At 35.9% G+C, this 23,881-nt stretch overlaps 3 protein-coding genes across 4 annotated transcripts; 1 reads left to right on the forward strand and 2 right to left on the reverse strand.

Annotated features, from left to right (window-relative positions):
- Positions 1–1,244: 1,244 nt before the first annotated feature.
- Positions 1,245–16,467, forward strand: LOC116017020 (paladin). Its single transcript, XM_031257525.1, has 19 exons — positions 1,245–1,837; positions 3,240–3,371; positions 3,543–3,614; positions 4,038–4,108; positions 4,224–4,323; positions 4,425–4,523; positions 5,048–5,174; positions 5,750–5,883; positions 5,964–6,023; positions 6,284–6,519; positions 7,210–7,639; positions 8,377–8,700; positions 8,846–9,445; positions 9,693–9,866; positions 12,042–12,272; positions 12,360–12,643; positions 13,215–13,448; positions 14,522–14,647; positions 15,828–16,467. Exons 1-19 carry the CDS (start codon positions 1,688–1,690, stop codon positions 15,958–15,960), a joined length of 3,717 nt encoding a protein of 1,238 aa, XP_031113385.1. The 5' UTR covers positions 1,245–1,687; the 3' UTR covers positions 15,961–16,467.
- Positions 16,468–16,839: 372 nt separating this feature from the next.
- Positions 16,840–19,156, reverse strand: LOC116015250 (protein COP1 SUPPRESSOR 2). Of its 2 annotated transcripts, none has more exons than XM_031255280.1 (6): positions 19,020–19,156; positions 18,628–18,885; positions 18,350–18,473; positions 18,069–18,142; positions 17,520–17,677; positions 16,840–17,278 (listed from the first exon to the last, which is right to left on the reverse strand). In XM_031255280.1, exons 1-6 carry the CDS (start codon positions 19,088–19,090, stop codon positions 17,115–17,117), a joined length of 849 nt encoding a protein of 282 aa, XP_031111140.1. In that variant the 5' UTR covers positions 19,091–19,156; the 3' UTR covers positions 16,840–17,114. The 2 variants fall into 2 exon arrangements, with proteins under 2 accessions (XP_031111140.1, XP_031111141.1); XM_031255281.1 differs by having other exon boundaries at positions 18,980–19,084.
- A 1,436-nt stretch (positions 19,157–20,592) lies between these two features.
- Positions 20,593–23,393, reverse strand: LOC116015100. Its single transcript, XM_031255107.1, has 3 exons — positions 22,836–23,393; positions 21,890–22,057; positions 20,593–20,940 (listed from the first exon to the last, which is right to left on the reverse strand). Exons 1-3 carry the CDS (start codon positions 23,307–23,309, stop codon positions 20,737–20,739), a joined length of 846 nt encoding a protein of 281 aa, XP_031110967.1. The 5' UTR covers positions 23,310–23,393; the 3' UTR covers positions 20,593–20,736.
- Between the last annotated feature and the right edge of the window lie 488 nt (positions 23,394–23,881).

Below are 23,881 nucleotides of genomic sequence, written 5' to 3' on the forward strand. Positions count from 1 at the left end.
TTGACCTACACTTGCGGTTGCGTTCTCCCTTGTCGACTCCTCGTCGTCACCATTGTTGCTTCCTGTAATCCAACTTAGTTGCTTAGAATGACACAATCTTTTGTATCGGTCCCCATATACGACGCCAATGTTGATGAACTGCATGCCAACACTACTGGAAGAATAGATTGGTCGAAAATAACGTGTATAGCTCTTATTGATTTTGAATTGTTTAACCTTTTTCAAGGTTGAATGTCTGTATTTATAGGGGGGGGGGGGTGTTAATATCTATATGACAACCCTAATATACCATAAATACTCAAGATCCCTTGCCTTATTACATTTGATTCGGCTTTTTAAAGCCTTTTGATCTACTTTCCTTATACTGCCCACGAAATCCGCTCTTGATTTTCATCTTACCTGAATTCCTCCACATGCTGACTGCCTGCCCTGCCCTGCCCTGCCTTCCCTCTCCTCTCGCTAAGGGTGGGTTTGCAACTTCTTTCCCGCATTACCTACTCGGGCTTGCCAATCCATCCTCGTGGTCCATGATGCCGACTAATATAGTCAGCACAATGTATCCAAACTCTCTTAATTGAAGCAACATATGCAGTCCGTTTGCTGATATTTTGACCTCGTCGCTCTCGACCGAGATCGACGAGTCTGACTTCCTTTTAACCATCGAATCTGACTCCCTCTTAACCGTCAAGTCCAACTCCCTTCTCCTCTTTAAAGTCATATAGAACACTTGGATTTGGCCAGGTTACTTAGCCTTCCCAATCGCCATGGACCCAACCCCTTGGTCGGCCAACTCAGTCCTCACCACCGACCGACTCCCACTCCCGGCCGGTTTTCCTTCTACTTGACCCTTGCCTCATATTGCTTCTAGTTGGTCGTCCCCTTCACCTCCAAGTAATAGGTCGTGTTTCTACCCCTATCAACTATCATATTATGTGTTAGCAATTATCAAATTATTTGTTTACATTTGCATAAACTGTTAACTATAGATACAAAATGTGTTAATTGAAGGTACAAAATTTTTATATTAAGATTCATAATGCAATATGAATCCTGGTCCATGGTATAACAATTGATTTTATATTCTATACTAGGCATTTGTGGGCCCATTTATAGGCCCAATATTTATATTAGATTAGATCATATATATATAATACTCCGTATAATATTAAGCAGCCCAACAACAAAACATTGATGCAGAAAATATAAATAGCACCCTCATTCCCAAGACTTTATTTATGGCCTATCCCAAAACATAACCAAATTCTTCCTACATTTTCATTACTAGAACTACTCTTCCTGTCTTGTGCAGTGATATCACTAGTCGCAGACTCGCAGCCCACAGGCCACAACCGTTTCCCACGTTGATCAACACGGAGCAAGTGTTCGCTATGGATAATTTTGCAAAGCACTAGCTCAACTCTCACGCATCACTCAATCGTGTCTATACGATACGTCGCCAATTCGACCACAGCTGTAAGCAAGTCTTCTGCGTGGAACCAGAACCAATCCAACAGATGCAGCAACAAAACAAAAAAATTACAAATATGAATGAATAAATAATTAAAAATTGAGCCGCGGAGACACGGATTGACAGAAGAGTTGTGTGAAGGCTTGAAAAAAGATGGGTCGGCGCGGCTGGTAAGTCGTAAACTCTGTTCCAAGTGCAAAAGGGGGGGTGGTGAGGACGATGTCGATACCGAAGGAGCCGGAACAAGTGATTAGACAGAGAGACGGATCGGTGCTGGGAAAAAGGACAATCCTCAAAAGCGACCATTTTCCTAGCTGCCAGAACAAACGCCTGTCTCCTCAGATCGATGGTGCTCCCAATTACCGAAAGGTTTTCCATTCATTTTACAATATCGCCCTCTTACAATGTTTGCCCCTTTATAAGTTACCCGATTTGGTAGGAGTTCTTACATTTTCTGAGCGTAATGCAGGAAAGTACATATAAATGTTGACAATTAATGTCAAATTGCAAGAGTACTCGTTACAGTTAGGCAGCAGTATTACTACTTTTCCCTCCTTTTCGTGTACAATGTACACGTAGTCCCAATTGAAGATAGTCAACATGAGTGTTTACTAAATCTAATCACCCAATTCCAAATTTGTGAATGATAGTTGGGCAATAGAATTGCACAGAGAGAATTAAAGCACAAATACTGCGAAAATGTGCTTGCACTGCAGAGTTTTGATACATCTGACTGTTTTGGGAAGATGGGGAGACATGAATGCTGTGGATATCTATTTAAAGACCCTCAATTGGTAGACATTTGATGTCCGCCAAGATGTATTAGCAAACTGATATTGCATAGTGTTGATACATTCTGTTAAGTGTATTTGTGCCCTTTTTAGTGTACTTTTTTCTACTCTGTGTTCCGAAGTTATTTGTGTATAGAGTTTTGGATGGGAAGCTGTGAAAGAAGGAATGAATTAGCTTGAGGAATTTATTATGCGTAAACTAGGTAGACTGCCATTTTGTGGGCTGTTTGTAAAGTGGGGACTTCATATTGAAATTTTTGTTAATTGTCTTGCTATATTGGTGTCTATTAGATGCAAAGAAATTTGCACTTATTTCTTTCCTGGGGCATTGCTACACTTTAAGAGTTTATTTTTATGGTATTTTCTGCAAACAGTGATAAAAACTTGGAAAAACTTAACATGTAAGATTGATTGTCATACTCTGATTTGTGTAATTTGCTTTTCTTTGTTTTTGTATTTGAATGGTACTACATTGTTGTATAGTGGGTGGCTGAAAGAAGTCAAGAACTTTGTCAGTTTGGCAAGAAAAATGATTTCCTTATCGGGAAAAAGGTTTTGGGCCTTTGCGCATCAAGATTTCGGTTGGAAAGTAAAGGCAATTCTTTTGTTTTTCATGTCAGTTCAATGGACTAGACTTATTTGATTGATTCATGAATAGATATCTCTATTTGAGCTTTATTTTGGTATTATTCTGGGTTCATAGCTGATGCCTTTTAATAAACCTTTAGAAGATATTCAGAGCCTAAGAGAAGTTAAAAATTTGGACCCTTGTTGCATTGTTCAAAAGTCATGTGCCAGCATTTGTAGTTCTGTCTGTTTTAATTCTTGTTGTTGAATGTGGACCTTCCATGCCATGATATTTCTCTTAAGGTTGGAAAAGATATTGCCATCTTGCTTATGGCATTTAATTATTGAAATTGTTTAAGATTCCTTGTGTTGTTAGACTTCTAATAATTCCCTAACAAGAAGTCTCATTATAGGCTGATTCTCTGCATGTTCATGGTGTTGCTATTCCAACTGTTGATGGTATCCGTAATGTTCTTGATCACATTGGAGCTCAGATGGATGGGAAGCAAACTCGCTTTCTCTGGATTAATCTTCGTGAAGAACCGGTGACATATTTGTCTTTTTTCCAAGCCCATTTTAGGTTTCAGAGAATTTATTTGTTACGCTTTATGTCAAGAACATCTTTTATTTTCTTCCTTATTGGTTTAATATGTTAGTGGAGGAGCTCAATCAAGGAATATTGTGTAATTATTATTCTCTTCCCACTACTGAAACAGGTGGTATACATTAATGGGCGCCCTTTTGTTTTGCGTGAAGTGGAGAGGCCCTTCTCTAACCTTGAATATACGGTGTGTTCATGTGGACAATCTTTTGATTTTGAAATTAGCATACATTTAAATATCTTTTTTAAGTTCACTTGAAATGATGAGCTAAATTAGGTGCATACGATCTTATATACTGATGATGTAACAAGTTACCCTCTTCATGAAACTTTTGAGTTAACCGGAATGATGCCTGGGATTCTATGGTCACTTGATTGCTGGATATTTATTTATTTTCCTTAAGAAAGCTAAACTTATTCATCAAGTCTGCTAATTATGAGAATACTTGAATTATTATCTCAGGAAGATATGTACAGTCTAATTTTACTCATCTGTCAAGCTCCAATTGTAATATTGTATATTTGTTTTTTTTTTTTTTTTAATCTCATCTCTGTTTGTTGGTTTTTGTATATCTTGTTAAATGGAGCTCATACTTTCGTATTAAGCTAGGGCATTAACAGGGTGAGGGTGGAGCAAATGGAGGATCGACTGAAAGAAGATGTCCTGATAGAGGCTGCAAGGTTTCCCCCTATATTCTTTATCTAGCTTACTCCTTTTTTGCCCAACTTTGCTGTTACATGCAATTTCATGCTTGATTTCAAAACTTATACTAAAGTCTGGACATTTAATTAACAGATATGGAAATAAGATCCTTGTAACTGATGAACTCCCTGATGGCCAGATGGTAGATCAATGGGAACCTGTGACACAGGATTTGGTGAAAACACCATTGGAGGTTTGCCATTATACATTTTATTCAAATTTGCAATGTAAAAATGTTACTGGTGTTTGATTATTCATCTTGTCTCCACCTTCATAATTTTTCTCCAATCACAGGTGTATGAGGAGCTGCAAGCACAGGAGTACCTTGTTGACTATGAGCGTGTTCCTGTAACAGATGAAAAGTCACCCAAAGAGATGGATTTTGATATTTTGGTTTGTACCCCTATCAATCCTTTTGGTTTAATGCCCTTACACTTTTCAGTTTTATTTACCGTTTCATTTGATTCATATAGGTTTATTATGTATTCTTTGTGGAATAATTTTCATATACGTGTGGCAGTATAGAAGGAGGAAGCCAAGAATGACCAGGGATGGGCTTTGTTTATACTACCGCATATTTGTTTCATTCTATAGAAGCATAATATCTTTCTTAATGTTAAAGGTTTTATTCATTAAAAGCCAAAATGCATCAACTGAATCTTTTTTTTTTTGTTTTTCCTAAATAAGGTATGATACTGTAGCATATTTTATATATATTGTTACCTTAAACTTTTTGTATTGGTACTGGAAGGAGTGGAAGCCATAATTTTACTTTTTGTTGAAGTCCTTTTTACAAAACATTCCCAATTTTATTTGTGAAGTAGTCTTCTCTTGTAGCTGTTTTTGTTTTAAATGGGAATATCACCGCATGAACTGAATCTATTCTTCCATTTTAATACATGGTTTCAAACTTCCAGGTTCATAAAGTGTCTCAAGCTGATATAAAGACAGAAATAGTGTTTAATTGCCAAATGGGACGCGGACGAACTACAACTGGAATGGTGATTGCTACGTTGGTTTATCTTAACCGTATAGGAGCGTCTGGTACTTATCATTTCTATCCACAACTTTCTGACTTATTTGTCATTCTCCTTTGTGCCCATCTCATACTTTAGGCGTCACCCTTTTGTATCTTTTCTGTTTTTCTTCAATTTATGTTGCACACAACACATGCTTAACATGCACACATCATAACGCTCCATATGCACACGCGCGTTTTTAATTCTCCCAATTAATCTCATCCATAGATCTGTCTTTTTTAATGCATCAGATTGGTTCTCATGTTCTTATGGGGGGAGTGGTTCTCATTGAAACATCACCCTATATATATATATATATATATATATATATATATATATATATATTTTATTTTATTTTTTTTCCTCAAAGTAGGACCAACATGGGAATAATATATAGGGTTTTCAATGATGATAATTGTGCTATGGCAGCTATGAGCTATCACAACCATAGTAGTCCATTAGTTATGTTCTTAGGGGTGGCTTGACAGAGAGGCAGAGAGCATGACTTTGATGCTCTGATTCAAGATAAAAACATTTCCAGCTTTGCTTGTGTCTTTAGTTAAACCATTTCAGTGTGATGCTGTTGTGCTCATCTATCAGGAATTCCAAGGACAAATTCAATTGGCAGAGTTTCCAGTTATGGTGCCAATGCTACTGATACTATGCCCAACTCAGAGGATGCGATTCGTAGAGGAGAATATACAGTTATTAGAAGTTTGATTCGAGTTTTGGAGGTTGGAAACTATCCTAATCTTTAATGTTTGGATAAATAGAATATCTGATTTGAATGTTCTGATTGGAATTATACCTTTAGGGTGGCGTTGAAGGCAAAAAACAAGTGGATAAAGTCATTGACAGATGTGCCTCAATGCAGGTAGGGGCATCCTCATATTCTAGCTGTTTAGAACCGCTTGTATTTCATAGAAGCCTATACAACTTGTACAAACTTTGCTCTCATTCATGTTTTTCCTTCATATAGAATTAAGAACTATGCAATGAGATTTTAGTCACACTTGTTTCAAGCGTGGGGTGACTTTACTATAGAAAATTCCAATACCATCTGGCTCTATTGTCAATTTCCATGATATTCAAATTCCATCAGTTTGAACTGATAGTATGTGAATCTCATTTCAGAACTTACGTGAAGCTATTGCTACTTATCGGAACAGCATTTTGCGTCAGCCCGATGAGATGAAGAGGGAAGCAGCACTTTCCTTTTTTGTGGAGTACTTGGAAAGATATTACTTCCTTATTTGTTTTGCTGTATATCTCCACACAGAACGAGATGCACTTCACCCTAGATCTTCTGGTTGGAGCAGTTTTACCGACTGGATGAGAGCAAGGCCAGAGTTGTATAGTATACTTCGCAGGTAAGATGAAAGTCTACTCTGTTGATGTTTCACAATTCAAAATCCACCTTTGCTTTGAATAATAGGGTCACAAGTATATTAAAATATGCCTGTATTCCTACATTGCAGAATCTACATCTGTGCATGATCTAGTATGCTAGATTGCCAGTACATTTAAATATATTCTTTATATCAAGATTAGTTTTTTTCTTATTGTTGGCAAGTAAAATGGACATAAAAGCTGTTATGTTATTATTTAACATATGTTGAAGTAGTTAAGAAAGTGGGAGACACCAGAATAGCTATTCAGAGATAAGTGGAGAAAGTTATATATGCATGTCACCTGTAGATTGATGTGTTCAGTCACATCATCCTTCATGGGTATCAAGAGGGAGGATAGTTTTCGAAGACTTGCTAATTTTGTTTCTAGACAACTTGTCTGTACAAGATGGCTTCCTTTTCATAGTACAGTGATCTGAAAGGTGAAAATTTTCTCATTCTTGTTTAGCTTGAGGTTCTCTCTTTCTCACATGCATGCACACACGTTTGTTAAAACTTCATAGAATTACTCACTATTGTCTTTTTTGTTTAGTTTGTGTCTTTTTCCAAATAAAGTGAAAATAACTCTCTCTCAATGGTCTCTATTTCTCTCTACATGTGTACACTAGGCATACTTCTTTGTGGCACTTGTTAGAACTTGCCATTCTGCAGGTTGCTGAGAAGAGACCCGATGGGTGCACTAGGCTATGCAAGCCTGAAACCTTCCCCAGCAAATGATGTGGAATCTACCAATGACCGACCTTCTGAGATGGGCCAAGTTGCTGCTTTAAGGAGTGGAGAGGTTCTTGGAAGTCAAACTGTTCTTAAGAGTGACCATTGTCCTGGTTGTCACCATCCTAGTTTGCCAGAAAGGTTGGAGGGTGCTCCTAATTTTAGAGAAATTCCTGGATTTCCTGTCTATGGTGTTGCAAACCCAACTGTAAGTGGGATTCTATCTGTTATTCAAAGGATTGGTAGTTCCAAAGAAGGTCGTCCAGTTTTTTGGCATAACATGAGAGAAGAACCTGTGATCTACATCAATGGAAAGCCCTTTGTGCTCCGAGAGGTTGAAAGGCCCTATAAAAATATGCTGGAATATACGGTACAAATCTGCTATTTAAGCTTCATAAATAGTACTCATGGATATTGACGTGCTAGTGCATGCCCAATCTTATGAAGATCATTAAGTACATGACACCTGTTAATTTTGTTTGCTCTCTCTCACTCATGTTTAAGAGCATCTGTTTGGAGTGCCTCTTAGAACTTGTGTCTGGTGGGCTTGGTGTTGTTGCTAAGGCAAAAGCTGTTGATTTATGAATCATGGGTTCAAGCTTTAGAAACCATTCTTACAAGAATTAAGGTTGCACATTTTTTTTTTCTAATGGGCTCAACATGATGTAGGCAGGAGCTTTGCATGCTAAGTGTAACCATTTTATGATTTTTTCCCTGCCAATTATAATGCCTTTTTTCTACATAATATAATTTTGGGTTATTGAATAATCTTTTATTGAAACTCCTGCTGTATGCTTATTCAGCATTTTGTTATGCAAACATGCATGTCTAATACTCATTATGTTATGTCTATGTTTACATTTCATTAAGAGTTTCCCTTTCCCTTGGAAACTAGTGAAGCGATTATCTTTCCTTTATCCTTGTGCTCTCAGAATTTTCTTGAGCAGACTTGTGTTGAAACTGATGTGTCCTGATCTTGTGGCATATGTTATAGGAAGTTTATGGTGTATATGTTTTTAAACTTTTTCGAATCTTATATTTTCTGATATGTATGTGTATGCCTTGTCTATTTTAACTAATATTCTATGTAATAAATGCAAAATCTAGGGAATTGATTGTGAAAGAGTAGAAAGAATGGAAGCTCGATTGAAAGATGATATTATGCGAGAAGCTGAACGTTATCATGGTGCTATAATGGTTATTCATGAGACTGCTGATGGGCAAATATTTGATTCCTGGGAGCATGTGAGCTCTGATTCAGTTCAGACCCCATTAGAGGTCTTTAAGTGCCTGGAGGCTGAGGGTTTTCCCATCAAGTATGCTCGTATTCCTATTACTGATGGCAAAGCTCCAAAAAGTTCTGACTTTGACACATTGGCATTGAATATTGCATCTGCTTCCAAGGATACGGCGCTTGTCTTTAATTGTCAGGTAATATCATCTTGTATTTAGGAGGTATTAGCACTTGACCATTTTAGTTATGATTTTTCTGCCATTTTGAGTTTGAAATAAAAGCTGTTCATTTTTCTATTTCTGAGATCACTTTTTTTTTTACCCCTCTCAACCCTCTTCTCAGATGGGGATAGGAAGGACAACCACCGGAACTGTAATTGCTTGCCTTTTAAAACTGCGCATTGACTATGGAAGACCAATCAGAGTATTAAATGATGCATTGCATGAGGAATTAAGTGGTGATATTTCAAGTGGTGATGAAAGTGATGGTCATGTTCCTCCATATGAACCACTTATTTTAAAAACAAGGCCTAAGAAAGATTCAAGTCATGAATTTGGGATAAATGACATCCTGCTGTTGTGGAAAATAACAAGGCTGTTTGACAATGGGGTGGAATGCCGAGAGGCCTTGGATGCTATTATTGATAGATGTTCAGCTTTGCAGAATATACGCCAAGCTGTCTTGCAGTACAGAAGATTGTTTAACCAGCAGCACACTGAGCCTAGAGAAAGGAGGGTGGCACTGAATCGTGGTGCTGAGTATCTAGAGCGCTATTTTCGTTTGATTGCTTTTGCAGCGTATCTTGGGAGTGACGCATTTGATGGATTCTGTGGGCAAGGAGAATCAATGACAACATTTAAGCATTGGTTGCACCAGAGGCCAGAGGTTCAAGCTATGAAGTGGTCTATTAGGTTGAGGCCTGGCCGTTTCTTTACTATCCCCGTAAGTGGTTGTTTTGCTTAAGTTTCTTGATAGAGACTTAGCCTCGACTTTGGAACTTTTATAAAAAGAGGTTTTTGCATCTTATCTGGCCTTAAATGTTTTTTGCTCTTTTTAGTGTTTGGCCCAACTTCTACTTTTTAAAGTAGAGGCTATGGACCAAACAAGCAATGAGCCTTCATCAGAGCTTCTCAAGGTTGCTGATAGGTTTCTCTTATTCCTTTTCACTCTGTTGTACGTTTGTGTGCAGGAGGAACTAAGAACTCCACATGAGTTGAAACATGGAGATGCTGTCATGGAGGCCATTGTAAAAGATCGTAATGGTTCTGTTCTTGGAAAAGGGTCTATTCTTAAGATGTACTTCTTTCCTGGTCAGAGAACTTCAAGTCACATTCAAATTCATGGTGCGCCTCATGTTTACAAGGTACTCATGAGCTGCACTGCATATTTTTTGACAATAAATAGGAGATGAATTTTGTGCATTCATGGGGAGTTTCCTAATCACACTCTTTATATGGTTTAGTGCTTAGATAGATTGGAACTTGTAAAGGGTCTAAGAACTACTGATGTAACATTGGGTGGTACCTGCTTGGTACTTAAACTGAGATTCTTTACCTACCAAAAAAAAGATTGAATTTATGAGTTTTGTTTCGTTTTGTTTTTCCCACGTTTATGAGTAGTTTTGGTAATTCTATAAATAGAACATACTGTGTTTGGTATGGGGATAAAAGTAGAAGCGTTGGGTAATACAGACAACAGAGGAGGTATAGGGGTAATTATCCTCAATGCCCTTGGAGGAAATTTGAAGAGAAGTCATTAATGGTTTGCTGCCACCCTTCTATACTAGAATTTTCAACCCCTTTCCAACATTGGATTGATGAGAGGGCGAAATCACTTTTACTCCCTCTCCTTGTTAGTCCATAGAAAATGAGTAGGACTTCATTTCCTTTTAGCAGAAAAATATATACCCTTTCCTCATGGAACTCATTAAGAAATACAAGGGTTGGATGGTTACCATGCTAGTCCCAATATATCTTAAGAGGGAAACGACTTTTAACTTTGAAAGCCAGCCGGAATTTTTCAAAAACACTTTTATCCATCCGTTTGAGTTGTTGATTCCGAATATGTTTAATCAATATTTTGAAATATCAAAACCAATTAGAGTTTTTCAAAATCATTTTTGATGCATTAAAACAACTTTTAAAGATTAAAGCCATTTTGAAACTTTTGAGCCATTAACTTCGCATACCAAAGCCAAGTTCTTGCAAGTATGTCTAACACATTGATCTTGACTCATCACTTCCTTTGTTAACAACTAAATGATAAAAGTGGATTTGATTATCCTACAAACTTCATTAGTGGCATTGTTAGTTAATATAAAAATTCAAAATCAAGAACGTTCTTTGCACACTAGTGCTAACATACCATCCAACCATCTAATTGATACGTTCAAAGTAATGTTGATCATTGTCTTCTACATATATCAATTAGGAAAGATTATCTATCATGTTGTTTATGTTGATGATGTTGTTATCATAAATGATTATACAGAGAATAAACCAACTAACTAAAAGGAGACTTGTTTCACAATTTTGAAATTAAAGATCTTGGAAAGTTGAAGTATTTCCTTGACATAGATGTTGCACAAAAAAAAGGGTATTTGTGTTTCTGAGTGGAAATATGAATTGAATATTCTTTGAGGAGAAAGGTATGTTGGATTGCAATCCTCATATGAGGGCAATTGGGATGTAGTTTTTAGAATTTTAAGGTATCTAAAAAGGTCTCTAGTACTAGTTTGCTATTTGAAAATCATTGACATGTAAAGCTCGGTTATACAGATGTAGATTTGGTCAGATACCCTTAGGATGTCATATCTTGGAAAGTAAGAAACAGATATGGTTGGATGCTCAAGCACAAAGGCCAAATATTGAGCAGCAACACTTGTAGCATGCAAACTGATTCTATTTGGGTTAAACATCTTTTAGAATTTAAATTTTGCAAGCTCGGATCTTTGAGGTTGGTGTGTGATAATTAGACAACATGTTGCACCCAATCCCGTCTATCATGAAAATACCAATCATATTGAAGCGGTGTGTGAAATAAATATGTGATAACTATGTTATGATTGTTCATATATTTCTAGTATACCTTTGGTTTATTTTGCAGATTTTTAGTTTAATCTAAATAAGCCTATAAATACTAGGCTCCATTTATAATTTTATCTTTACATTATTAAAATGTTTTATTGGTTTTTTATTATATTCTCTATTCACTTGCTCTTGTATCTTAGCTTTTGCCTACCTGGGGGATGGTAGTTATTAGTCACCAGGCAAACCACCTTAATTTTCAACATGGCATCAAAGCAGTAAGTTCTAAATTTTCAATTTCTTTTCTTGGTTGTTGTCAATATTTGCCGGAGGCACTATTGTTTCCACAATTCCAACAACCACTGAAGATGCGATCCCCTTAGTAACAGCAAGCCTATGATGTGAATGACATGAACTTCCATTATGAAGCTACAAGTTGTTTGTTGTTATTGTTTTTGTTGTTGTTGTGAAGCTACAAGTTGAAAATTTCATTGAGAGGCCATCCTTTTCAGGTGGATAAGTATCATGTGTATAGCATGGCAACTCCTACAATTGTTGGTGCCAAGGAGATGTTAACTTACTTAGGTGCAAAGCCTGGGATAGAAGGAAATGCTGCTGACAGAGTGGTTTTAACAGATCTCAGGGAAGAAGCTGTGGTTTATATCAATGGTACTCCTTTTGTGCTTAGAGAACTGAATAAGCCTGTTGATGCCCTCAAGCATGTTGGAATTACTGGTTCATTGGTATGAGTTCAATCTAATGCCATGCTTGTAAACAAAATTAAAAATCTGATTTAAGTGATGCAGATTCTTTTTTTCACCATTGCACAGGTGGAACACATGGAGGCAAGACTAAAAGAAGATATTATTTCCGAAATAAAGCAGTCTGGTGGCCGGATGCTTTTACACCGTGAAGAATATAATCCAACACTGAACCAAGTCAGTATTGTAGGATATTGGGAGAATATTTTTATAGATGATGTGAAGACTCCTACTGAGTTATATGCTAGTTTGAAGAAAGAAGGATATAATATAACCTATCAGAGGATACCTTTAACTAGAGAAAGAGAAGCTCTGGCTTCTGATGTCGATGCTATCCAATATCGTAAGGATGAGTAAGCATCAGTAACCATCTTGAAGTGATTTATTTTCTATGAATTTGTTGTTGCACTTTAACTTTATCCATTACAGTATGCCATTTTGAAAAGGGTAAAGTTTGCATCACAGTTGCTTCCTTATACTAATAGTGCAGCAGTCATCTACATTAAATTCAACATTGCAGGGTAAAGTATACAATTCCAAAATTTGTCCAATTAGTTTCTAAACAACTATGTTACAAGAAAATCACAAACTTTACCAAGTTGGAATTGCAAATATATTAGCTTTTTGAGCTTATACAAGGTATGAGGTATTTGTTATTGTCAAATTTGGAAGAAAGTGAGATGCTTCCTATTCACATGAAATTTATACAAGAGTCTACATATTTAAGGAAATATCTCACACAAAATTTTTTTAAAAAAAAATCTCACTATTTATCTACTAATTCTATATAATTAAAACAGAGTTTGTTGATTAAATGCCTTCATCTTCTATTTTGAATGGCCTTTCCTTTATCCATTGATTTCAAAAATTGTCTTGGAATCTTGACTCATTTTTATTTTTTTTCTTTACTTTCTCCTTGAACAGCTCAGCAGGGTCCTACCTTTTTGTATCCCACACAGGATTTGGAGGGATTGCCTATGCAATGGCTATCATTTGTCTCCGACTTGATGCAGAAGCAAAGATAGCATCAGATGTGACCAGATCATTGGTTGATGAGGAAACAAGCAAAATGGGATATTATCGGGACATATTAAGCCTAACTAGAGTTCTTGTGCATGGTCCAGAGAGCAAGGTAGATGTAGACAATGTTATAGAAAGGTAATTCCAAAAGAACTTAATACTTACTGTCATACTGTCAAGGTGGGAAGAGAAAATGGTGGAGTGCAGACTTGTTTTGGGATTGGTAATGAACTGGAGTCGGTAAATTGGTTTTCACTGGGCTGGGCATCAATATATTCTCCAAAGCTTTCTAATTTCTGCAGTATACTAAAATTTTCTTCTAGGATCAAGCAGTCGAAGCATCTTAAGCTTCAAACCAGCATAGCTGTTTACAGCCAGTCATTACTGGAATAACAAATAAATACAGTTTTGTGTGGAGAATGGCTTAAATTTGATAAAATATGAGCCTGTATTTCTTTGGAGGCTATGCTTATTTAGCTATGAAAGGGATTCTTGTTTGGTATTCAACAAGGTTTAGGACACAGCACCTCAACCTCCTGGTTTGGAGTAGGCATTATGAATTAACCCCCTCCCCCCACCCCATCCCATCCTTTTTATGGTTTATTTTGTATACTGTAGTCTGTAGAGAAATGGTTGCCTAAACATGTGATTTCTTGTTGTGAGGGAGAGCATGCATATTTTATGTACACCTTTTCTATTACATCTTTGCACCCTTTTTATAGAATCTGCATATAGTGAAAAAGCATTAGAATTATATCTTATCAGGTGGAAAATGAAGTGAATTTTAAAGTGGATCAACAAATTGGAGCCATGAAACTGAAAAAAGAATGTATGAGATCTTCAACCAAATAGGAACTAAGGCTTAGTCAGGTGGATTGGTTCACAGGATTGAGGAGAATTGGAATAAGAATCCCTCTGAATGACTCAATTCAATGGAATACTTAAGATCTTGGGATTAGGTGGTGGGTCTTGCCTAATTTGAAATTGGGGACTAAACTACAATATTGAGGGTAAATGGGGTTGAGATTATTTAATCCCAATAGACAAACTCACTTGTTTGTGCTCTAAAAATGTATAGTAGTCAAGTGTTATGAATAGACATACTAGTTTTAAATACACGCACTCACGGAGTATATGATGTTGAATTGTTGATGACCAATCTATTTGTGTTTTAACTCTCCTCTGCTGTTATGTGTCCAACTCTTCTAAAGGTGTGCTGGTGCTGGACATTTAAGAGAAGATATAATTTACTTCACGAAAGAACTTAAAAAGTTTCCCAATGATGATGATGATGAACACCGGGCATATCTCATGGATATGGGAATTAGAGCTCTAAGGTCAGTCTCAAGATTCAATTAATTATTATATACTCTGGTCCCATAACATTAGGACCCGTTTACTTCAGGAAACTGTTTTTTAATTCTTCAGCTTTCATTCTCTGTTTTCTATTCTTTGTTTTCTATTTAGAAAACTTGTTTACTATTGCTTGTTTTTTCAAATTTATTTTGTTAGACTAACGTTATAAAATTAACATAAGTTCAATTTCGATTAAATTTTAGACATTATATTTAAAATATTTTTGGATGTTTAGTTTAAATGGAATAAAAATATATATTTTTTAAGTCAAATATATATAAGGTTTTTACATTTGATATTCGAACCAAATTTATATACGTATAAGTTCACCTAAAATTTAGTTTAGATAATATTAAAAAATTTTGAGCTAATATTTAAAATATGTTTGTATTTATTCATTTCAATGACATGTATATATATAATTTTTACTTTTGAAGTCTAATATATGTGAAATTTCAATATGCGATATCCGGACCAAACTTGTATTACAATATAACATAACTAAAAAATATCCGAGCCAATAATCTATTGAGTTCAATCAAAATCTAAAACTTGTGTAAAGTTCCAAGTTTTAATTTTGATAATGTGAATAATGTCTACATTTAAGCATATAAGCAAATAAGTTATGTTTATATAAGTAAATATGAGTAGAAAAGATAGAAGATGGTGATAAGTAAAAGAAGATGATAATGAACATAATTATAATAATGAATGAATATGTAAGTAGATAATGGTGAGAATGTGGTTATAGTGATAAATAGCCAAATAGATGATAGATGATTTTGTTTTCCATTTAGAAAATAGTTTTTAAAAGTTCTACAGTTTTCTAGAAAATTAGAAAATGTTTCTAATTTTTTTTTTTTTGAAAATAAAATGTTTCTAATTTTAAAAATGAAAAACTGTGCTAGTAAACATGTTTTCTGTTCCTATTATCCATTCTCCAGTTTTCTAGAAAACTTGAGAAATTCTCGAGTTAGTAAATGGGGAGTTTTTCCTTTTCTCCATGGTGTGAAGTGAGAACCAGTTTTGCATTATGCTAACCAGACTTTTGATTGTATGTGGATTGCTTTATTGTATTCATGTTTATTGCAAAGTAACTTTGAGTAGACTAAGGAAACCTGTTGCTGTGGTGAATAACCGAGTTGCCTCTTTCATGTCCAGGAGGTATTTTTTTCTGATCACATTTAGATCCTATCTGTACTGCACATCTGCTAGTGAGATGAAATTTACTGAATGGATGGATGCCAGACCTGAACTTGGTCATCTTTGTAACAACCTTAGAATTGATACGTGAAGCAAATGTATGCTCATCAAAGATAGAATGTAAAAGAAGTCTCGCCATCTGTTACACACGTGCACTCGCGTGCACAGAACATCAATCAATGGCGTGGGAAAATATATAATGTTTCAATCCTTGCATATAAACAAGGAACTTGGTAAGTTATTTGCACTATTATGCAATCATCAATTAAAGCCAGAAGCTGCAGACCAAGGGTGCTACTGAAAGTTCTCAGCAAGCATATGTGGCCACATTGCGATAATTAGTCTTTTTGTGTATAATGTCTGTTATCTCTTTGTCCTACTTTTTTCTTCTTTTTATAATTCTTTGTTTTTTGGATTGGTTTACGCAAGAGAAGTGGACGTGGCTGCCTAGTATCAACTAATCACAGTTCTCAGCTCTGATTACTAGCGCTGTATTTATGAACATGACTTTCTCGTTAGATATGAATATTTTACAGAATTAGTGCAACTGATTGATCTATAATGGACTTGCTGAATGAATTATGGATTTGTTGAATAATATCACTATCACATTTCATTTCAGAAGGTATTGCATTAATAATATTATATAATGGTCATGTTTGATAAAATAGTTAATTTATCAACCAATTTTGACTTATTTGATCACTATTAATTGTTTGACTAATTAAAAAACTAAAATAAGTGTATGGTTAATCAATTCTTTTTTTTTTTAACTTCAAAATGTTAAAATTCAAAAAGCTATCCAAAATGACTTTTTCAATTAACTTTTTATCAAAATAAATTATACCAATTAGCTATCAACTAACAGTAAATTCACCAAATATATTTCTACAATTAATTAATGTTATTAACTAATCATACCCTTTAATCCAATCAATTAATAACTATCAGCTAACAACCATACAGCAAATTCACCAAATATATTTCTACAATCAATTAATATTATTAACTAATAATACCCTTTAATCCAATCAACTAATAGCTATCAGCTAACAATCATTTAGCAAACAAGGGTGAATATATAAAGTTCACTATCCATTTGGTCTTCCATGCATCTTAACCTGAAATGTTTGAACAGCTCCAAATATACAAAGTAATACTGATACATGTGTAAATGGAACTATAGCCCAGTCAGTTCTGACTTCTGAAGTAAAAACAGATCCAAGAAGCTCATCCAATGCTCTGCTATCTCCGCATCACACGATGGCGTTCACGTTTCCGGAAACGTTCAAGCATGAACTCATCTGTAGCAGCCTGCCTTCTTACTGCTACATCTGTAACTGAATCATTGGCTGTAGACTCCATGCTATTATCCTCAAAATTCCTATCCTTGTATAGTTCAGGATGTTCTGCAGAAGATGTTCAATTTACAATAAAATGGAGGACACACATAAAAAAAAAAATTGATGAAATTAAATTCCTATCCTTTGTATACTAATACAGTACATGTTTTCAAAAAACCATTATATGCACACATATTCACCCTCATCAAGAAAGGGCCATTTTCTGTAGTATTTTATGTTTGCCACAGTTCCCCAGCAGCTAGAACAACATGGTTGGTTAGTTGGCAAGAAACAAATTGTAACTAACCTCTCCTAAGCTTCTCAGCATAATCCTTGCCACGGTGGAAATAGTCTGCAGTATAACTTGATGGAATGCTAGAGTCAGTTTTGGTCCGACCCATAAACCTCTTTTCCTGTAGGACCTTTTTAGCTGCCTCTGTCTCCTCAATATTCTTAAGTTTGTATCTGGAAAACCATATGCGGATTGTGAAGATATCAATAGCTATAGCTATATATATAGAGTTCATAAGTTAGGGAGATCACCAACCAATTGATTTTCATTCCGACATGTACAGTGAAGCACAAAGAAACTTCTTCAAACCAATTCACCCATTGCATTAAACAATTAAAACTCCTAATTCATCTTATCAATTAGATCTTATATAACCTATGGCCATTTCAACTACTCCATTGTTACCCCTCTCTAAGTACTCAGTTCTCCCATTCGATTAAGAAAGTTTCCCTAGGAACTTCTTTCTGACAAAAATATAGTAAATAATAATTTGATTTCTACTTTAAATAAAATTGGGCAAGCATATATAGACTTATATTTGTTTTAAAAACAATGCAACCATACTCAATGGGGAGCTGAATTTCGGCTATGCCGGTAGTCCATTGAGTAGAGCTTTCTTCTGAATTGCGCCTCTTTACCTAAGGACAGACAAACAAAGAGCATCATAAACACAGCCTATGTGACACGTGATACTTAAACAGACAGAGGTGGAGAAGCAAGGAGTTTGCAAATATAAATTTTGTGGAATAGGTAGGGCACTGAGAAGCAAGGAGTTTACTAATTTCCCACAACCAACAAAAATAAAATTCAACAATAAATTGAGGGAGACAAAAAACTTTGCTCACTTTAAGATGCTCTGGAATTTGGTATAGTTCATCCTCAGCACGCTTAACTTCACCCTCAGCTTCATTTGCCACATTAATGTTCTTACCCCTTTTCTTTGCTAATTCTTGGTCAATGTATCTCAACCTGCAAAAGAGGAGAAACCGAGAAGGGCATATAAAAACCGGTTTAAGAAGTGAAGAATATAAATACTACTTATTTTAGTAGTGAACTAAAAGGTGCGAACTTGAAAGATGAACAATAAAAATAGAAGTTAGGGCAGCACTTAAGATTAGATTACATATTAGGATCTTCAACCATTACGGCAGTTTCCTGTGCAAAAGTATCCTGCAACACCAAGTCATCCTTCTCCCCGTCCCCTTCGCCCTTGTCGTTAACCTTCTTGGAAACTAAACCACCCGCCATTCCATTGCTAGAGACGCCGGCGCCGGCGCCTGCGCCGGCGCCAGGAGCAGGCTGCGCTGTGGGAGGAAGGGCAGGAATTCCTAGCTTCTTCTCCCTCTGCTTCTGAAGAAATTTCACCTCCTCTAGAGCCGATCTGTTTGAACATATAATTGATTAATCAATTAAGTACGAGTAAGCGTGTAAACCCTAAAATATAAATGGAGGAGAGAGATGGAGCAGATCTCAACCGAATAACAGATATTGAGTGAGTCCAATCATAAGGTATACCTCCTGTCTTGCTCGTCGTCTTCCTCTTCGTCAACAAAACTTCTTTTGCGGAAATTCCTCCCTGTCTTCATCTCCTATCGTTCTACAATACTGCAGAAGTGCAGAGCATATATTAGAAAAAATTACTACGTATAATTTATGCCTACTCAAATTATTAATGTCGTCTCTTAATTTTTAAGTGGAATAAATATTGCTTTTGAATTTTTAAAACGTTGTATATAATTATATATAGTAAAGTTAAATTAGTAATTTTCCTTTTTTCACTTTCATTTTTTAAATAAAATTATTAAAAAATTACAGACTTTAAAATTTAATTCAATGTCCAGCTCACTAAGCTACTCTAGAGATTGTTAACTTTGTGCTTTCTATTATTTTTTTCATCTTTCTTTTCTGGTTTGCCCGTTATTCTCTCCTTATTTTTTTCATATTTAAGTTTAAATATGTTTTTTTTTTGTTTTCAAAGAAAAAAAGTTTAAATATGTTAATATAATCGAAAATGACATTTTCAACCACGTTAAAGACTTGAAAAATCTCTCATCATTATATTGCTTAATTACCAAACAAATTACATGAAGTTTGTCATAATATTATTAACCTTTTAAAATCTATAATATTTAATTTTTCAGAATATTTAAGTTTAAACATAAATGTGAAGAAAGAGAAGGAAATGCATTTGATTAGAAATAAAGGAAAAACGAGGGCAAGCTAGCAATAAAGAGAAAAAGGAAAGTAGAAAGTGAAAATCTGACAATTTGTAAAGTAGCTTGGCAGGTTCAACCTTGGGTTGCATTTCAAAGGTCGTAGGTTCAAATGTAACCTTTTGCAATCTTTTAATAATTTTATTTTTTTTTAAATGTGGAAAAAAAATAATTTATCATTTTTTTAACCTTACTAAACGGTGGCACGGTGCTATATAACAGGTCCATTAGGGGAGCGGCAATATATACAACATTTTGAAAATTCAGGAGTAACATTTACACCACTTAACATGAATAGGCGACATTGATAATTATGGATTTGTGATAAAAGTGAGGGGCATAAATTACAATTTTCTATATATATTATTATTGTAGTACGAAAAGTCTTCAATGCAATCCGCACCTATTATTTTATGTAGTAAAGTTAAATTTTAAAGAATTACTCTCACCATCCCATTTTATATGTTGAATTTAATATTAGTATATAAAACAGATGGATGATGCCATTACTCTTACCTATTATATGTTAATTTTAGTATTAACAATAGTATAATAATTACAAAACCACTAAACAGATGGCCAATGGAGAATGAGGATGAGAAGGAGAAAGAGAAGAAAATGAGTAATAGTAGTAGTAGTAGAAGAGGAGACATTATCCTATTTGAATTTTTCGTTCAAAGATTTCCATGGTAAAAAGTCATTGTAATTTCATCCCTAACAATTTTGTCCAATTCTCAAATTAAGGTCTAAAAAATGTAGAATTCATTGTGAGAAAAAAAAATCAAAATTAACAATAATATAATAATTACAAAGCCACTAAACAGATAGACGATGAAGGAGGAGACATTATCCTATTTGGATTTTCTGTTCAAAGATTTCCATGGTAAAAAATAATTGTAATTTCATCCCTGTCAATTTTGTGATTTTGTCCAATTCTCAAATTAAGGTCTAATAAATGTACAATTAATTTGTGAGAAAAAAAAAACGCAATTAACAATAGTATAATAATTACAAAGCCACTAAACAGATGGACGATTGCTGTGATACATTCTCTGTGCTTCTTCTCGAACACAAGATAGGTTAACTTTGATCTCTTTACAGATTCTACTTTCAAGAATGCGTACGGGAAACCATAACTTAGGCTCCACACGGACAACATAGAAGAGAGTTGTATGTAATTCTTGGCATACTGAAGAATCACGTGGTTCTCCCAATGTATTGCACTGTAACATACAAAACAAGTCGCAAAAATCTCAGAATAAATTTATCAAGTTTTTTTACTAGTGAATAGCAGAATGGAAATGATTTTATAATTCTAAACCAAACTCCTGGATTGTGCCTATCTTACACTCCCAAAGTATATTTTAGTTTCAAACTTCATTGCCTGTAAAGTAAAGCTGCAAGATTGCAATAAATCTAGAATGATTAAATAGGTATAAAGAAGAGAGCTCAATCTTCCAACAAACTCCAGCATTTACAGGGCATTCATACAGAAGGAACATAACAACTTATGAAAGTAGAGGCTATAGAGGTGACTATCGGCCACCAACGGGCAGCAGGGCAATAGTTATACCATGGACCCGGTCCACATTGCAAGGTGGACCCATCACAATTTACACACTGAATATTCACAATTCAAATTGTGAACATTCAGTATGTAAATTGTGAACATTTAGTTGTGAACATTCAATATATAAATTGTGAACATTCAGTACGTAATTTGTGTGTTTTGGACCCAAGTCCACCTTGCAAGGTGGACCCGGGTCCACAGAATAATTTGCCGCAGCCGGGGCTTTGGGCTTAATTGCTACCGGACTGCCAACACCATGGCAATTGGCAAACCACCAATTGCCACATCTGTGATTGCACTCAATCTCATAAACACAAGAATTCCACCAAACACATACCCCCCATATCATCCAGTAACTACTACAGCCAGCCAACAAAGCAAGAAACCACTAGCCCAACAAGCACATGTGCACAAACCAATACTCCTCAAACGGTAAAAAGGATCATGACAAGAAATAAAACTTCAAAACTCTCAATAGATTGTGTAATGACTCGATAAATAACCAGAGCCAAAATACTAATAATAAAAATAATAAAACTTTAATATGGGAGGCATGTAAAGAAGATGCAGAAATAAAGCAGACAAGGGGAAGAACTCAGAACCTGTTCAACTGACCACTTTCCTTCAAAGACTTTAAAGTCACCTTCTATCATCTTAAAGTCAATATCACGCCTTTGACCATATGGAAGGATTTGGAGATCTTTCTCGTAACAATCTACAATACCTTTAGCATCAAATTTCATCCCAAATGCAATGCTTTGTTGTCCAATCTGTTCAAGGCAGCAGCAATAGTAAAAGAAGTCCAGTTTCACAACAAATTTAGCAAGAAAATGTTAAATGCAGCCAAGTTTTGACATTTGCAAATGAAATATTTAAAATGCAGATTGGATAAATAAGCAAGCAGTACTGGTGCATTGGCCTGAATAGGAAAGAAGAATATCCATCAGGTTTTATAGGTAAGCAACTAAGCACCTTCAAGTAAATGAGGTCAACTTTATTGTCCCTAAATCCGCTAATTAGGATAGTGTGAGCCTGTGAGTTAATTGATAATATAGCGGGAATATCTTTTTAAGTGATCAAGCTTGTCCTCTTTACACACAGATGAATAAAAGTACCAAAATCTGCACTGACTTTAACTTGACTTATCCTCCTCCTTATCCTTTCAAAAAATGGGAAAACGGAGCGGTTGCAGAGTTAAACAACAAGGTGTAAGTGGCTAAAGAAGTTAAGGGGGCCTCTGAGAGGAACTAAGTCATTAACTGAGGAAGTAGGAACTATTGAGAGTATCAGATTTTGCATTGGAGACACAATAGTACGTTGATCCGGTTTACAAAGGGCAAGGGCAAGGGCAAGGGCAAACGTAGATAACTAGTACTAAAACTAGACTAGTACATCTTGGAGAGTCCAGAAACTTGATCCCACGACGTCCGGATTGAAAGCATGGTTTTGGAATTGATCTTAACGGAGAAAATAAAGGTATTAGGGGAGAAGCAAGATGAGCAAAAGAAGAAATACTGGAGATATACTTAAAACAAACAGTAAGGGTACCTGAAAAAGACGGGCGAAATTGGGCTCTTTCTGAAGCAACTGGCTGACTGCAAGACCAGGAATGAAGTCTGCTAATCTTTCATAATCCGTCAGGACGTCCCACACAGTCTGGAGGCTCGCATTCACGGCAACTTTGGACCTAATCGTGCGTTGATTTTTGCCCGACTTTTCAATCACAAGTTCAATGCCATCATCGAGTACAACTTCTCCGCCCGCCTCAGAGAAGCCATCTGAACACGAAACCTCGACGTCGTCTGGCGAAGCGTTCGAACTCCATTTTGCAGAAGATGTAAATTTGGCCGGTGAATATTTCCGACAAGTAAGGTTAGGGTTTGTGCAGAAAATTAGGGCTGGGGCGGGGGCTGTGGATGTATAGGAATGGAAACCGGCTTGCACACAGCAGGAGTACGGCAACCGGCGCCCTGCCGGATATTGCCAGTCTATTGGAAAATGGGAGCTCACCTTGGTTTGCATTTCTATTTGGGAATAGACAATACTCACTTTATCCGCTGTTTTATTTTCGTATTACTGATCCCTGTGTGTCAGTTTTTTTTTTTTTTTTTTCCTCTGAAAATGTTGAATCCCAACTTCAAGGGTCCTCTACGCTATCGTTAGTGAGATTCGATCCCTATCTTTTCTCTCAAACTTCACCCTGTGATCAGTTGAGCTGGCTTCTTCAGTGGACATAATAGGGTTGTGGTCCGAATAGAGACAAGGCAAGGTAACAACTTTAGCTTCAGGAAACGCTAGTTGAGCTTCGACATTTTAGAGAAGTCTGTCCAATCTTCTCATTTGCGTCACTCTGTTCTCCACCCAGCGGTGCCACGTGAACTTTGACCCCACGGGTCAAAGAGATTGCAGTCCCCATAGGCTTGCGAGAATCTATGGAGTTGGTTGAAATTGATATGCTCACTCCCCCACTATTCGTCGCTACCTGCAATATCATTCAAATCCCCCAGTACGAGCCAGGGGTCCTGAATCGAGTTCGCCATAATTTTACAATAATCCCAGAACCTACATTTAGCAAGAAGGTTATGCCTGACATA

Source organism: Ipomoea triloba, chromosome 4, assembly GCF_003576645.1.
Source record: "Ipomoea triloba cultivar NCNSP0323 chromosome 4, ASM357664v1".
NCBI lineage: Eukaryota > Viridiplantae > Streptophyta > Magnoliopsida > Solanales > Convolvulaceae > Ipomoea > Ipomoea triloba.